This window comes from Camelina sativa, chromosome 15, assembly GCF_000633955.1.
Source record: "Camelina sativa cultivar DH55 chromosome 15, Cs, whole genome shotgun sequence".
NCBI classification, from domain to species: Eukaryota; Viridiplantae; Streptophyta; class Magnoliopsida; order Brassicales; family Brassicaceae; genus Camelina; species Camelina sativa.
The window spans coordinates 6,186,547-6,200,870 of record NC_025699.1 but is presented as its reverse complement, the minus strand read 5'-3'; the positions used below and the strand labels follow the sequence as shown (position 1 = coordinate 6,200,870).

The following is a 14,324-nucleotide window of genomic DNA, read 5'->3' as shown; positions in this document are numbered from 1 at the left end:
GACTAAATTATTACTAAAATCAAATGTAGTGCATCCTATTAAAGTCAAAGTCAGCATCAGTTTGGTATGAGCATTGGTGTCCTCACAGTTGTTCCCATAAAAATTTGAAAATTACAAAGTTGGTCTGAAAATTACAAAGTGAATCTGAAAATTTCATCAAGAAACTGATAAATTTCGTAAGATCTTGGGTGTGATTTATCTTCCACAGTGAATCTATGAACTTCAACTCCTACTTCCACAAAATAGCTATAACCAGCAGCCTTTGTCATCGTTTCCTTCTTCATCAACTTCCGCATTTTCAAAACTCCATCCCACTTCTCATTGGCAGCATATATATTCGACATGATCACACAGTTACCTGGATTTGTTGGTTCAAGCTTGAACAGTGCCTCGCTTGCTATCTCTGCTATCTCAACATTTCCATAGAAACTACAAGCACCTAAAAGAGTTCCCCATACAACAGCGTCTGGTTTCATGGGCATTGTTTTGATGAGATCCCATGCTTCTTCCAGCTTCCCAACACGTCCCAAGAGATCGATCATGCATCCGTAGTGCTCTAGCTTTGGCAAAACCTTGTGAACTTCCTCCATGGACTTGAACAATTCTTGTCTCTTCTACCATCCCACCATGAACACAAGCTAGCAGCAACCCGACAAATGTCACTGCATCTGGTTTTTCTCCTTCTCGCTAAAGTACCAATAGAAAAATCATAAGTTTTAGAACTCTAAAGAACAGAGGAATCAACATGCTTTTGAACTGAAGAAGAAACAAAACAGAAACGCTCACCAACATGTGGGCATAAAGTTCAAGAGCTTCGTCGTGTTTCCCGTGAGTAGCAAGACTACCGATCATGGAGTTCCAGGAGCACAAATTTCTCTGGTTCCCAATTTCATCTAATAAACGTTTGGCTACATCAATCATTCCACATTTTGAGTACATATCTAGAAGAGCATTACACACGTAAATGTTATCAAAGAACCCGTTCTCTCTAGCATAGCCTTCTAACCTTCGGCCAATATCTAATTCCCTTAGGTTGGTGATGTGTCTATATTTTATAGGGTTTTAATTGTAGTTTTTAGGATTGTTTTGAGTCTTTTCCTAGGTCCAAGTGTGCTTTTAGAGTCCTTTTTGTCCTTTGTGAGTCTTTACAGGTTCTAGGTGAATTTGGAAGGAATCTGAGCGTTTTGGGGGTGAAAATATGCATCTGGAGCTAAATTGGTTGAAGGCTGATCGAGCTAGTAAGCAGATGGAGTGAGAGCAGAAAAACGTTCTGGATCGACTGATCCTTTTGAGATCGACCATTCCCGTCCCCGACGCAACTTTTCCTTATTTGTTTTAAACCGACTTTAGGGTTTTATTTTGATATTTAAGTTAGAGGCACGGCCTCGAGAGACATAAGTTTATTTTTTTGAGACTATTTTGTATTGAGAGCAAAGGGAGAAGATCTCTAATCCTTCTTGACACTTTGGAGAAGATTTCTAAACCCTATTTTCTATTCTTTTGCAATTCAATTATGTTTTCTTCATTATTGATTTGCTGTTTCTGCTTTTCCATGTCTGAGTAGTTTCACTGTTGGGTTTAGGGTTTCAGAAGGGTTTTTATGATTTATTGATGCTAGATTTGTTAGATTAGGGATTGATCTTATTGTTCTTCATCTATAGTTGTTCTTAATGCTTAAGCTAGATTGATCACCTAGATTAAGATCTTAGGTTTAATTCATCGGGGCACCAAAAGTGTTGTTGAGTTGCTTGAAAAGAACATAGGTGAGCAAGGTGATCCTTAGCCAACGACAGTTGAAGTTGAGGCACCTTGTGAACATAATCAAACTTGAACTTATTGCTTGCTAGGATTGTTTAGATTCAAACGACGGTTTAGAGTTTTATCAATTCCTTGCATAGATAGCTAATGCTGCGACAGTAGGTTAGTTTTACATTCGAGATTTGAGTTCAAGAACGGTGTTTAATGCTATCCCAATTTATCATCTAATTTCGTGGTCATGTCCCCTAACTGATTCCCTGCGCCCAATATTTCCTTTTTGATTTAGAACCAACTTATTTACTTTTCCGTTTTTAGATAGTTACTTGATTCACAAACTTTCCATTGTCTTAGCTATATTTGATCTTGATAATTTCTTAGTGCAATTGTTTGGTCCCTGTGGATTCGATCCTGAAGTGTTACAACGATGCCACTAGATCGTGGTGGAGTACACATTAGGTTTTAATTGACCTGTTGATCAGTTGGCACAAGCGGGGAGAACACTAGCTACAGTAAAATGGTTCGGTTTTACGGATTTGTCTTTCTCCATATACAAAAACACTGATAAAGCTTCAGAGTAATTCCCATTCTGAGAAAAACCAGAAATGACGGTGGTCCACGAGGTAACGTTCTTACTAGGCATGGAATCAAACAACTCCATCGCCGCCTTCGTATCACCATGTCTCTGGTAACCCGTGATCATTGCATTCCAGACCGGTACATCTCGGCTAGACATTTCGTCGAACACTCTGCGTGCACAACACAATGCTCCTAGCTTCGAGTAGGAAGTGATTAGAGCAGTGCAGCAGAACGAATCAGACTCAAACCCGGATTTGAAAAACTGGGGATGAAGCAACCGTAAAGGTCGAGCAGACGAAAACGAAGCAGAAGCTGCGAAGATGAAATTGAAAGTGTGGTGATTTGGTCGGAGACCATTGTGGGAGAGGAGATTGTAGAGGACGATTGATTCATGGGGATGGCCATGAACAGAGTAAGCTTGAATTAGCTTGTTGTAAAGGAAGAGACAAGGGTTTCGATGAAGATCAAAGAGCTTTCGGGCATAAATAAGGTTTGGAATCAGAAGCAGTCGTTGTAACCTATTATACGCCGCCACGTGTTATACAGGACGGACGAAAATACGTCTCGTTTGTAGATACGTTTCTTTCATAATTCATTCATTTCGATTTAAAATTAACATTTTAATTATGTGGGACGGACTAAAAATACGTTGATGCACATGCTCTTAAAGTTAATAATCATTGCCTCACTGGGGGTAAAAGGCAGCAAATCAACGCTCACAAACTTGGTTTTGCCACGGTGGATAACACAAGAATTAACTTATAGGAGATACTGGATAGAATGGACAAGAATTAACTTATAGGGGATACTGGATAGAATGGACTTAGATATTTAATTACCAACTTGCCAGCTTTAACATTTTTTGTAGTACTGAGGATGAGCAAATATATTCGATTTTTGTACGCTCGTGTTGTTGCATACAAACTAGTGCCTAGTAGGGGTGTTCCCTTGTTATTAATATATACCTGAATTATTTAATCAAGAGGTAGTACTAGGTTATCATAAGACCTACAGTATCATTTTTCTTTTTTGACGTCTCGATATACTTTAACTAATAAAGCATTAGGTGATCAGAAAAGATAATGTAATCAATATAAGAACTACAAATTAAAATGTTGGGATACAATCCAAGTCCCATATCTGAAGTTTGAAGGGAATATCATTGATATATAAAGAGTTAGGGTCAATCTACTAATTGCCAATTGGTTTTTAGTTAGAAGCCCAAGATAAACCCAAATTTAACAGATCATATCTTGTTTCAGAAGACTTACTATATCTATCCATATTTTATCCCAAGACAATAAGATAAGAGTTTTAGCAAAGAATTGAGTTTCCAGTCTCTAGGACATTTTTTCAAAGCAAAATATTGAATGTGATCATGTTCTTTCAGCCCCAGCAAAACAAGACATGTATTCCCATCAAGTTGCAGAAAGTTTAAGCGAAGAATTGAATATCTCGACACATCATTGTGCAAGTCTAATAATAAAGGTACAAAATTGAAGTTCAAGTAGATCTACGCAGAAATTGAAGTTTGTAGATGACATTTCTCTATCGAACGTGCAGAATATATTCCCGTAAGATAAAGAAATTTAAACAGACAATTGAGTCTTTCGATCTTTATAACATCTTTAGACAAGCCATTTTCTGTAAGAGCATTTCTTCTTTTTTTGTATAAGCAGAACATTGATGAATGTTATCATGTGTCCAACAAAAAAACACTTGAATTTCCCAATCTGACATTATTAGGGAAGCTCTATTATATGATATTTACTCTCCATCAATATGCAGATTTACATAAGAGTTTTAGCAGATGTTTGAATTTCTGATCTCTAGATAGAGCTATATGCAGAAATTGAAGTTTTAAAATGTTGTCCCAACTCCAGCGGAATATCTTACAATTGAGATTCCAATTTCTAGAATATATTGTGTTCCCAATTATAACAGCTTCTGAAAAGCTTTATGAATTATGAGTGACATTTTACTCTCCACCATCAATATGCTTATTACAATAGAGTTTAACCAGGCAACTAAGTTTTTTGATCTCTAGAAGAGACGAGCCTTCTTTCTTCTTTAAAGGTACAAAATTTTCTCCATAAAAGCAGAACACTGAATGTTAACATGTTGTCCCAGCCACAGCAAACCATCAATAATTAAACGGACAATTGAGATTCTAATCTCAAAACACCATTAAACACAAGTCCTCCTTTATTCTCCATCAGTTTGCAGAATTTTGACTATTGAGTATCATATGTCAGCGAAATGTATAGTTTAAGCAGAATTTGAAGTTGTCTCTAAAGAAGTATATATGAATGTTAACATGTTGTCGCAGCTACACCAAGATATCTTTTAATCGGGCTAATAAGCTTTTCAATCTTTCAAAGCCATTATTAAACAAGACTTTTTAAAGTACTTTTATTCTCCGATCAATGAGCAGAATGTTGAGTTGTATAGTCTAAGCAAATAACAGAATTTCTCAGGAAATTGTTGTACAGACCTTGATAAAGGGCCTTTATTAAAGGCTGACCTTAGCAGAGATTGAAGTATTCTCTATAGCAGAATATATGAATGTTAACTTGCTGTCCCAGCTCCAACAAAGTATCTTTTAATCGGACAATTGAACTTTCCTTTATTATAAAACCATTAAAGAGCCTTATCAAAGGACTTTTTATCCTCCATCAAAATTTAAGCAGAGAATTGAAATTTCTCAGGACATCATAGTCCAAGCCTTTATCTTAGCAGAGATTGATGCATTCTCTAAAGCAGATTATTGAACTTTTAACTTGCTGCCCCAGCTACAACAATGTATCCTTTAATCAGATAGACATTACAAGCCTTAAAGGCTGATCTTTGCTGGCCCAGCAGCTCCAACAAGATATCTTTTAATCGGACATAGATCATTGAACAAGCCTCGAAGGCTGATCTTAGCAGAGATTGAAGTATTCTCTATATCAGAATATATGAATGTTATAACTTGCTGCCCCAGCTCCAACAAGATAATCTTTTAATCGGACAATTGAGATTTAACCCATTAAAGAAGCCTTATCAAAAGGACTTTCATTCTCCAACAAATTTGCAGAACATTGAATTTTGTATAAGTTTAGAGCAGAAAAATTGAATATTTTCTCAGGACATCATAGAGTCCAAGCCTTTTAACAAAGACTGATCATAGCAGAGATTGAATTTTCACAATGGAGATTCGGACAATATCCCCCCAAGTCAGAAACCGAACAAACACAATCATGTAATGTGTGTAGTCGTAGTCCCTTCCCTTAGGGTATCAAACATTAAACTAAAACCAAAGACAAAAGAATAAACTTAAAGTCTTTGGAAAAAAGATCCCTCGTAAAAGAGGGTTCTTTTTTTTTTTTTGGAATTCTGAATCTCTGGGAAACCCTAAGATGAAGAAAAAGAGGGATCTTGCAGACATGAATAGCATATCAGAACTCCGAATCAATTCATCTGGAAAAGAAAAAAACGAAACATTACAGAGATTAAAGAAGAAGAATATCTTTTAGGTATCGCTCGAGAAAAAGGGAAACGAGAGCGAAGGAAGAGAAATTGCAATTGTGAGAATTACAAACGAATGATCACATCGCGACCTCTCTAGTCTTATATAGACGATAGCTCTTAGTCACCGACTCACCGTTATGATGGGCTTCAGAACATAGGCCCATATATTTTAAGTTTTCCATTTTTCTTTACTGTTTCCAATTTTCTTTTTAACTATTTCCTTTTGGTCATCTTTTTAAATTTTCCTTTTCTTATGGTTAAAAACAAACAAAATCTAAAATATAATAAAGTGAAAAAAGGAAACTATAGCTTGCTTATCCTGTGAGATAGTTGCATATTAAGCAAAACATTTCATAGATTAAGGCAATGAGATAATTGCAGATAATGTCTCATCTAATGAGTATCGATGATAGACTACAACAACAACAACAACAAACACGTTCAAAGCAAAACTTGGAGAATAAACTACTCCTAGATTTTGCTCCTATTAAAAGAATCTACACATGGACTCATCAGATTCTCCAGTCACAGTGTGCTTCTTCTTGTTCTTCTTCTTCTTTCTTGGGTTACAATTACCAAACCCCTTCCCAAGCCTTATTTACATATAAATCACATCTCTGCAAATTGCTGAACGGCGTGTTGCGTCCCTTTGTACAACTTCCACCGCGATTAAATAAAAATTTACCAACTTGTTTTGTTGCCGTCTTCATAGAGAACATACTAATAAAATCAGAAACCTGTAAGACATGCCAAAGCTTTTACTTTACAGTCTTTTTGATTGCTGCTGCGTCTGCTTTCCACTTAAGCACAAACGGCTTCCACCGCGAGCTTCTTCATTACGTTTGGACAAGGATCTCCACCAAACATTGCCGGTGCTACTGTTACAGAACACCAGTTCTGCCCAACACAAAGCTGCAGCAAGAGAAAAATAACAAACTCGCTTTCAGAAACATATTCAAGACTCAAAAACAGAACAAAGAAGAAAGATCCATGCTTTTTCTCTAACTTACTCTGTTGAAAGCATCATAGGAGTGGTGGGCGTGACAGCCTCCTTGACGGTAACTACCACAAGTCCCTTCAGGTGTCCCAAAGCTAGCAAACTTCACGGTGGTAATCTTTTGTCCAGCCCCACATTGTAAATGTACTTTGGGATGCAATGGTTTATTAACTTTGCCAGAAGCATGCAGTTGGTAATTCACAAGGGTTGATTGCCATTCATAGATATCTGCACAAACAGTGTCCACTTCCCTTCTGACCAACGAGATACCATTTGGGTCTCCTCCCCATTCTTCAAAGACAACCAATAGATTGCCACTTGGTTTCAGCCACGACCGTGGGACATGGTACCTACAAACAAGCATAACACAAGTCAGATACCCTGAAAGGCATCTTCAGAGGGATAGAGATGGCATTTTTAGCAGCCTTTTTACCATCTTTGAGAAGCCTCTCCACAGTTTCTTAAGCACTTGTCTTCATTGAATGTTCCAGCATAAGAACACTCGCTGCAAGAACCAACTGCTTTATATGCAGGCCAGTGACGTCCCAAGCTCTGCCCATTTATCCATATTTGACCTTTTCCCATGCTTCCCATGTCTACAGCTAACGGCGAATCTCCAGCTGGAGCAGAGAAAGTTGTCTGGAAGCAAGCCATAGAGACATGTCAAACATGGCAATTTTACCGAGATAAACTGCATTTCAATTTTGGAATATGGAGAAGCTTACCTTGTACCAAGTTAGTGGTTGCTTCTGTGCAACGAATGCACCTTCTGCCCACTCAACCGATGAGCTCCCACTAAGTGAATGAAGACTCAAACTCTCTCCTTTAAGACCAACCTGAAAAATTACAAGTATAAAATTGGATAATCAGTAGAATGACACAATCATATACTATTGATGAAAAATGTGTTGTAATATTTGTCTCTGTACCTTATAAGTCCATTTCTGCCATGATAGATCTCTCCGTCCGCCATTGAGACCGTTCAGTGAAACTGGACCCAAAACTCCAGCATTCCATGTCTCAAAATGTGGACCCACATTCTGCATTGTATAAACACATAGATTTAAGTACATTGCTAGGTCAGACTTGGTGTTTGACAAAAAGATGATGCAAGAGTATTGATGCTATGGAAAATGATGACTAACCGGAAGACCAACAGCGATACTTAGTATCGCAATTTTGTTGAAACCAGCTCTTAGATTCACACCTCTTCGAAAAGTTAGCTTAGGAGAGTCTAAACTACCATACGCAGATCCTGGATAAAGACAACAAAATAAATGTCAAAATGAGGTGAAAGTGTTGACAGCAAACTGTTCTGAGCAATACTTAAAACTGGTAAGCAAAGTAATTACCAGATAACTGGCCATTGATGAACACATGCATAGCATGGCCAGCTGATAGAACAGTAAGAGTAGGCAAATCTCCATTCCTCAGAAATCCTTCATTGTTATCAATTTTAACACTGATAAATCAGAAGAAAGAGACAATTAGTGAAGAAATCAAAATGCATTCAGAGAATTCTTCCACATCCATTTGATAGAGACATATCTGCAAGTTCTATGGATACTTACTCAGTCATGTACCACAGGTAATCCGAAGTGTCACGTGTAGTGTTGATCTGCTCCACTAATCCGACCATTGTGAAAGACTCATCAATGTAAGTTGATGGGTCTTCGTTGTATGCTTGCCAAGATAAACCACCATGAACAGGAACCCGAACCATTTTCATCCTAGAAGTTTGAGCACCAACCTACAGCCAAAGAACCCAAAATCAGTATAATATTTGTCAGTACTCAGGAAAAAACACCAAGAAGAACAGATAAGTTTCATCTTTTGCTCAAGTTTTATTTTTACCCTGGCTGTGTTGTAAACTGTGTTTTTGCAGTCTGGGAGAATACTAATAGACCACGGAGGTAGATTGTAGTGATTGCTCCCGAAAGAAACTTTAGCGTAAGCTTTTGGATTATAGTTTGCTAAGAACGCAGAACAAGCTCCAGATTTCGCTTTGTACACATGAGCCTGCAAATTTACAAATGTACAAAAGTTTATCAAGTTGACCACAACAAAGACATTTATAACAAAAAAAATGAAAGACTTTGAGTTTAGACCTCTTGATAGTTTCCGAGGGGCATTCTTGTGGGCTCTCCTGATACTAATGCTGGCTCACAAAGCTTTATTGCTCTATGCAAATCTTTCAAGTGCCCCCACTTAGGCTGCCTTTCAAGTCCTGTTTGAAAACAGTTGACAATAATTATAACGAAGACAACTTATCTTTTATCTTTAGGAAGTAAAAAAGTTGAGTATTAGCAAGCTTACCATATTCGTCGAGAGGAGCATCATAATCATAGCTGGTTGCAATAAACGGACCACCAGCAGTACGACCAAAATTTGTTCCACCATGATACTGAGCACGACAAACCGTGTATGAGAATTAGACACAGCTCAAAATTCCCCTTTTATTTACTTTGTTAACATGGTAAAAAAGAAAGACCACAACTTTAGCATTACCATATAGTAGTTGATGAAAGATCCACCCTTTTGGATAAACCTTGCAACGGAAAAGGCCATATCTTCAGCTGGACGGTAAGGAACTGGGCCTCCAAACTTTGTAAACCTGTTGAAACATCGAGAAAACACACTGAGATCAACGAGAAACAATAACAGAAGCAGAGATTCACTTTGAGTTTCTGCTTACCATCCAGTCCAGGCTTCGGTCCACATTTTGGGCTTGTAAGCCTTGTTTGGGGAGAAGTAATCGCAGTAAAAGCCATTGCAAGCGTTGATCTAGCAGAGACCAAAACGTAGATTCAATAAGTTATAACATATATTCAAAGAAAGATTCTAACAAATGAATGATCCACATGGCTTGTCGTTGACATCAGCACAACACAAGACAACAAAGAATGTCTAATATGATTGAATATTAATATTAGAGACAGAAGCAAGTAAGATAATCAAACAAAAAAAGATCATGAAAAGAAGTAACACCAACACATGTGCGATTTAAATGAATGTTAATATTTTAATAAATTGATTTCTAACAGAGAGAATGAAGAGAGACAAGAGAATACAGCTAATGAAGAAATGATGTCACAAAGACTAGACAAAAGAACTCACAATGGGGTCAGGAGCATCGTCTTGTTTGCACATGACCCAAGGGACACCAGTGCCAAGCCCCACCGCCATCTTAGCTGCCCAGTTGGTGTAAGAGCGTCCCGGTGCACCAAGCTCATACTCCATTGGTCCATATTCATTTTCAATCTGTCACATAATATTCCATTAGATACAGACAAGAAGTCAGTCTACTGAGTCTCACTGTCACTCTATTGTAGGATTGTTATCAAATCACACACAATTCACTTTAACGGCTTTTTTACCTGAGAGAGGATTATAGGACCGCCTTGAGATTCAAAAAGCCTCTCAGCTTTCATCATGTTAACAATCTTTGTAGTGAATCTTTGCATTTGAGCCTAAAAACAATCAATGCTTTTTAGTTAAGTTATCATCTCAGGAGTCAAACAATGGTCAATGAACAAGTGTGACATTTAATAACTTCAAATTGAAGATAGACTAGTCTTTAAAAAACATGTCTAACCTTGAAAGGACCGTTATCTGTTCTGAAGCTAATCCCTGGAATGTACTTAAGCCAAACAGGGAATCCACTGAGAGATTAAAACAGAAACAAACCAATCATATTAGAATCTCTGAGAAAAAAAAAATTAACCTTTTAAACTTTCTATTTTTAGGTTTAAGTTACACGAAATTAGGTTATAGTTACCCGAAGTTCCATTCTGCGCAGACATAAGGACCAATCCTTAGATGAAGATAGAGACCAGATTGTTTGACCAATTTGACAAACTTAACCAAATCATAGTTGCCTTCGAAATAATACTGCAGAAGAGGACAAAAAAACATAAAAGTGGAATCCAATGAATCAGTACTTCGTTCACACAAACACCAAGAAAAAAGATCCGACAAATCGAGATATAAGATTTTTTTTCTTACTTTTCCGGGAGATGGCTCATGCCCATTCCAAAAGACATAAGTCTGAATCACATCTAAGCCTCCTTCCTTTGCTTTCCGAATTAGATCTGGCCACATCTACACACAGACATCCATAGATAAGAAACAAAACCCTAGATTTTGAATAGAGAAGACAATGGGGGAATACCAAAAGCTTCAAACTTTGGGAATAACTCTTAACTACATTACAACTCAACAAAGAAGAGATAATCAAAGAATGAAGTAAAACAAACCTCAGGAGTACTTCTTGGGTAATGAATAGATCCAGAGATAAGGATTCTTCTTTTGCCATTGATGGTAATGGCTCTGCTATCATAGGAAACAGAGCCAGAAACAGAACAAACAAGAAACCCTAGAAGAAACAGAGCAGAAACTGCCGCCATAGCCACATTCTTCATGGCATTAGGTTTCAAACCCATACCTATTAAGTTGGTTCACTCACTTTGGGTTTTGCCACTTTATTATATTTATATTCTTCCTTAGTTGAATGAATAAGCTCAGAAGATAAAAGGAAGAAGATGTGGTGGAAGAGAAAGATTTAAGCTGTCTTATTTCTTCCTGAGGAAAGATCTGTGAGGAGGAAAATTATATTCTTGAGTGTTAAAAAACAAACAAAAAGAAGAAAACTTGTTTTTTTTTTGTTGGGTTGGGATGCCAAAATGAAGATGCTTTGGAGCTGCTTTTAAGCACTCAACAATGGAGGGTAATCTCATGGGACCTACCTTGAGTGACCTTTTTGGGTCCCACATTGTTTGAGCCTTTTTGCTCATTTGTTCATATTAAATTATTACAGGATTTGTGTTATGTAGTAAAAGGTCATTTGTGTTATGATTTGAATGTCCATAAGTATATATATATATATATAGTTCTATACTTCTATTATAAGCAATTTAGACGAATTTAAAGTATAAGTTTCTAGAGAAAGACGAATTATAGTTTTGTCCCACATTTGATAGTATGAGCAAAAAAGTTATAAGTTTACTTCTAATGAAATTTAGTTGTCTTACTACTAGGTTTCCAAATTCTAACCAAAAAATATAATGCAGAGAGTAATAAAAATCGATTCTAGGTCAGTTTAAGTTGGAGTTTTGGTCTTAAGTTGGTATGGTTTAAGTTGGAGTTTTTTTTCCGCAAATTATATATTGATATAAAACACTTGCAATAAATTCCAATGGCAAATTGGTTTCCTATTTTCATATTCTAATCCTGATATGGTTTTGAGTTTTCAGTTTTATGGAAAATAAACATGGAAATTAAGTTCTTAAAATCAGATATTTTGTTTTGGTTTGGCTAAATTGGGTACGAGATTAAAAACACACCCTAATTCTCCATTCCTCCATTATCTTCCCATATATACTTTCTTGTTTTTTAATGCTACGTGTTTTTTTTCACGCGCTTCTCATCACGTTGTAATGGCCCAATAATTTACAAAGTCATGTCACGGGTTAAGTTTAGCCACCACAAATTCTAAAAGACATTTACAAGACAATAAAATGACGACAAAATGGAGTTTTTTCTTCTTTTTTTTACAACGCTGCACATCAAAACGTTTAACCTTTTTCTTTGTCTGCTTGAAAGAAATAAGTATTAGTGAACCTTACATTTTCCGGCGTATAACCATACATTTGGCAAAAGTAAAAAGAAAAAATAACTTACATACAAAAAAACTCACTTCAGTTTCCGCTACGGATACGTCCAACTTTACTAGTAACTGAGATATTTTGGGTTAGCCAGCAAATTATTCGTTAGATAAAAAAAAAACCAATCGTTATCTCAACCACTGAACACATGCAAACTTTTGAAAAATTAAATTGTCTTCGACTTCTCTACCTAAAACTATACGCATTTAAGACTTTATAACTATAAAACTTCGTTTTGTTTTATCATGATGTATATTTTTTTTTTTTAAAAGTATTGTGAAATTGAACAATTTGTTACATGGCCAATTTTAATTAAGACGATTTGTGATCATGATTTGTTCAATTATTAATTATCAATAGCTGTGAGTGTGTGTGCGACCATCAGAGTTATCGAGATTCGACGTTGCTTACTCTATCTATATGGCTGGTTGTGTCTACAAATTTCATAAATTTCGTTGATATATGTCGTATTCATATTAATGAAAGGAGGGAACTTTAAAAGTTATATTAGTAATTGATAATTTCAAACAAGTACTAGTATAATATACTCAGTCATCAAAACACGCAAACATACACAATAATTGTTATAGTGGAAGAGATAAGGTGTCGAAAAAGGGCGATATCGTGTTTGTAAAGCATCATTAAAGTTAAATCGCAATCGATTACATCAAATAAAAACCATGCTTTGTCATCGTCAGATATGTAGAAACAAATATTCGAGTTATGAACAAGTACGTAGTAGTCAAGCAAAATAAATATGCACCGTGCATGTATTCATTTATATATATCGATATATGGCAAAGAGCTAGCCAATAGCCACGTCAAAAGAAAAGAAAAAAACACTAACATCAAAATGTAAATAAACCATACCATCACGTATATTTATTTTTGTCGTGATTATCTGTTATATACTTATGTTATAATTTTCTATATTCACATTGGCTATCTACCATCTAACAACTACAACGAAATACTTAATACCGCAGTTTTTTTATTGACTATAAACACTCGGTCAGGTAATGGATTTTAAAAAATGAGATTCAATCTATGGTTAACTTTTTTCAAATCCATATTATACTGGTCAAAATATATAACTTACAAGCCAACTGCATCGATCTGAATTTCGTGATGTTATTTTAGATCCGTATAATGCTCTTATTAGATCTTATATGATCCACCACAGCCGGTACTTCTTCTTTATCTTTAATGTTCAAATTTGTTTGCTTGGTCACTTTGAGCTGCGTGAGACTGAGGCAATTAGAAAGGGAAAATGAAACGAGGACCAAAATTGAAAAAAATAGTAGAGAAAATAAAAAATGAACCATCCACAAAACCAAACCCGTTAACTACGACGACAACAACACAGTTTACGCGTTCCGAGTTTTTGTGCTTTTTTCTCTTCTTCCTTTCTTTTTTTTGGTTTATTCCTTTCCCACTCACGTATTTTATCATGCACGCGCCGCGCTTGACGATAACATAAAAGTTAGTTCACTGCATCAGTTTTGACTTTAATTTCTTCTTGTTCCGGATCTTACGGCCGTCTAGGAAAATCTGTACGGGTTGGTATATAATCTATATAATCTAATAGTATCATATTATTAAGAGAGGAATTGAATTTTGTTTTATCAGAATCATCAGATTGATTATGGAGAAACAACAAGAGAATAATATTAGCTCAAGAAAGAGAGAAGCTAACGTGAAAGTTCCATGTTTCTGTACTGTACTTCTCTGTTTAAGTGTAGATTTAGATCCGAGCTGTTATTAATAAATCTTTATTACTAAAGTCAACCATAAAAATGCCATAGTATTCGTTTTTTTTT

General features: G+C 36.1%; 1 protein-coding gene and 1 pseudogene across 1 annotated transcript; both read right to left on the bottom strand.

Annotated features, from left to right (window-relative positions):
• Positions 97 to 2,923, bottom strand: LOC104748176 (annotated as a pseudogene).
• LOC104745634 (beta-galactosidase 1) lies at positions 6,175 to 11,519 on the bottom strand. The gene is made up of 19 exons (XM_010466934.2): positions 11,098 to 11,519; positions 10,847 to 10,942; positions 10,620 to 10,732; positions 10,437 to 10,503; positions 10,219 to 10,311; positions 9,959 to 10,102; positions 9,537 to 9,625; positions 9,350 to 9,455; positions 9,158 to 9,245; positions 8,950 to 9,068; positions 8,696 to 8,860; positions 8,413 to 8,591; positions 8,194 to 8,303; positions 7,987 to 8,096; positions 7,771 to 7,881; positions 7,567 to 7,677; positions 7,275 to 7,480; positions 6,855 to 7,191; positions 6,175 to 6,756 (listed from the first exon to the last, which is right to left on the bottom strand). The coding sequence occupies exons 1-19, from the start codon at positions 11,281 to 11,283 to the stop codon at positions 6,646 to 6,648; spliced, it is 2,541 nt and encodes an 846-aa protein (XP_010465236.1). The 5' UTR covers positions 11,284 to 11,519; the 3' UTR covers positions 6,175 to 6,645.

Excerpts from the sequence above, each read along its gene's own strand:
- LOC104745634 (XM_010466934.2), bottom strand. The coding sequence starts at position 11,283 with ATGGGTTTGAAACCTAATGCCATGAAGAATGTGGCTATGGCGGCAGTT. Across the intron at positions 8,592-8,695 it reads CAGTTTACAACACAGCCAGG|GTTGGTGCTCAAACTTCTAG; the intron begins GTAAAAATAAAA and ends CTTTGGCTGTAG. Across the intron at positions 8,304-8,412 it reads TACCTGTGGTACATGACTGA|TGTTAAAATTGATAACAATG; the intron begins GTAAGTATCCAT and ends CTGATTTATCAG.